Source organism: Cucurbita maxima, unplaced genomic scaffold (assembly GCF_002738345.1).
Source record: "Cucurbita maxima cultivar Rimu unplaced genomic scaffold, Cmax_1.0 Cma_Scf00258, whole genome shotgun sequence".
Classification (NCBI taxonomy): domain Eukaryota; kingdom Viridiplantae; phylum Streptophyta; class Magnoliopsida; order Cucurbitales; family Cucurbitaceae; genus Cucurbita; species Cucurbita maxima.
The window spans coordinates 8,179-10,863 of NW_019272274.1; the positions used below are offsets into that span (position 1 = coordinate 8,179).

A 2,685-nucleotide genomic window follows, 5' to 3' on the forward strand; every position below is an offset into this window, starting at 1 on the left:
TTTTTTTTTTTTTTTTTTTTGAGGTTTTTAATATATACGGGAAATTTAAAAACAAGATATTGAAATAAGCAGCCGGATAAGATTCCATCTTTTTCTCTACATTATATGGATGTTCTTGTATATGACTTTAATTTAGTGTTCCGGATTTCGAAAACGCTATATTGATGTCATTTTCGTTGTTTGATTTTTTTTCTCTCTTTGGAAATGATAACTAAACTTTAGCCTAAATTCTAAATATTAATTATATAAAAGAAATCGATATTTAAATAAATAATAAATTTTTAAAATATTTTTAATAAAATTAGTCAAAAGTCAACCAACAGATACTAAATTTTATAAAGATAGAAATAAATAAATATTTTATACTTCCAAATATATACCACAAAATCAAACAAACAGAAAATAATAATAATAATAATAAAACACAACTGAAAAAAACATTCCAAACACATAAAAAGAATTTTGTTTTTCTTGGAATATCAGGACAAGCAAAATATATATTTATATTCTTCTGAAAAAAGAATCTGACAAATAAAATATATAAATTTCACAATTTTCTTTAAAAAAAAGAAATTAAGGGTTAAGTTAATAAAATTATAATTTCAAAATTTATTAATTAGGTAAATATATTAATAAAAAGTGGAATTTTCTTAGGTTAAAAAAAACTTAATATTCATGGTGAATTGATTTTTAGTTTGAGATGTCATGAAAATGGTTCTAAAAACATAATAATTAAGAAATACTTAGGGGAGATTTAAAGTTCAATAGATAGTGTCCAAATCGTTACGCCTTTCGTACAGGTCGAAACTTATCCGATAAGGAATTTCACTACCTTAAGACCGTTATATAGTTACGACTACCGTTTACCAACAGGGCTTTGGTCGCCAACTCCCCTGCCATCAGGTCACCAACTTCCTTGATCTTTCGAAGCACTGGGTAGGCGTCAACCCCATACATAGTCTTAAGATTTTGCGGAGACCTATGTTTTTAGTAAACAATCGCTCATGTCGAGTCACTGCAACCGCCTTTCTGAGAAGGCACCCTTTCTCCCAAACTTTGAGTTCTTTAGAGAGAGTTTTTGTAGCTTCTAGGTGTCGGTTTCCTTCCCTCTCTTAAACGCAATTCAAGATAAGTAGATAACGTAGTCATGTCGTAGAAATACAGATGAAATGATCGAGGTTTAGGACAATAGCAATAGCATACATTTTTGGGGAAGGTTAGTATTGTAAGGTAGTGTTTGGGCATATTGAGGTTGTATAATTTAAGTGGAACGAATAGGCCCCCACCACTCTACCTCACTCCTCACTACCTCCCGACACTTTTTTGGACTACAAATACCCATCCTTCACCCTTCACCATTCACCATTCACCTTCTCGCTTATCCATCTTCTTCTCTTTCCCTCTCTCTCTCTGAAATCCCCAAATTCAAACCTCCACTCTCCAATGGCGACAATGGTCTGTCATCGGAGCCTTCAACCATGTGTAGACTCTCAATTCATCGAGACTACCTGGCCTCACATCAAATTCAAATCTCAAATCCCTCCGCCTTTTGAATTCGCCGCTTTCAAATCCTGTTTTCTCGATCTCGATTCTTCCAAATCCCTAAACCAATGCGACGATGTTAATCACATTCTTTCTAATTACCACAACGCTACTAACTCTCTTCTTCCTCTTCCTCCTTCCGATGCTCCGAAGAAATCCGACGACGTCGTCCGCCGTGAAGCCAAATCTCCAATGGCGACCAAGGAATTAGAATCCGCCTACGTTCATCCGCTCGTCAAGCGCTCTCGTTCTACTCTGAGCGATAAGAGCTTGGCGCTCTGTACTGAAAATTTAGGCAACGAGACTGGAGCGGATTTTCTCGAGGAGGACGCTGTTTTCTCCGATCTGAAAATCGAGCGATCTTCGACGAGGAAGCGAGTGAAATCGGATAATCAAGGTAACAAGAAACTATTTCCACCGCCTCTAACGACAATCGCCGGCGAGGATTCGATTCGAGTACGGTCGTATCGCGAAGACGGAAGGTTGATAATGCAGGCGGTGAAGGCTCCGTCGAGGCTCTCGTATTTCCATGCCGAACGAAGCCAGGGCCGCCTTCGACTGAGCATTTTGAAAAGTAGTACTCCCAAAGCTGACTCCAATGAAGAAAGTACGGAAAAGGAAGTTGAAATTAACACACCAAACGACGACGTTGAAGCGGTGGGCAAGAAAAGTAATTATGAGGAAAATACGAGGAGGAAAGTGGAAGAAAATGGAAATCTCAGAGGGGCGGAAATGGAAATAGAAAAACTTGAGATGATGCCATGCAAGGCCAAACAGGCGGGTAAAAATCATAATATTGACGAAAATAAAAACCATACCGAAATGTTATTATTTACTCGGGAGGCCCTCTCCATTTGGGTCTGTACTTCTTAATTAAAAATTAATATTAATTTTTAATTTTTGGATCATACTTATTTAATCCTTCTCCAACTCTCTCTCTCTCTAATCCTTTTAATCATCCATTTCCAACCAATTAATTTCATGTCCCCTTCACCCAACACTAAAATTAATTAAATTACAAGTTACACCCCCGACTCTCTACTTTTGTTTCTACCTCATATTTCAATTACCTTCGATCGGGTCACTCCCCAAGGGGTAAACGAACGCATTTCTTATAAAAATGTGAAAAATCTTTCTCTAACA

General features: G+C 36.7%; 1 protein-coding gene across 1 annotated transcript; it reads left to right on the top strand.

Moving 5' to 3' along the window:
- The first annotated feature begins 1,372 nt into the window (after positions 1-1,372).
- Positions 1,373-2,450, top strand: LOC111474179 (protein FANTASTIC FOUR 2-like). Its single transcript, XM_023119390.1, has one exon. The coding sequence runs from the start codon at positions 1,444-1,446 to the stop codon at positions 2,413-2,415; it is 972 nt and encodes a 323-aa protein (XP_022975158.1). The 5' UTR covers positions 1,373-1,443; the 3' UTR covers positions 2,416-2,450.
- Positions 2,451-2,685: the final 235 nt, after the last annotated feature.

Coding starts and splice junctions, on each gene's coding strand:
- LOC111474179 (XM_023119390.1), top strand. CDS start 1,444: ATGGCGACAATGGTCTGTCATCGGAGCCTTCAACCATGTGTAGACTCT.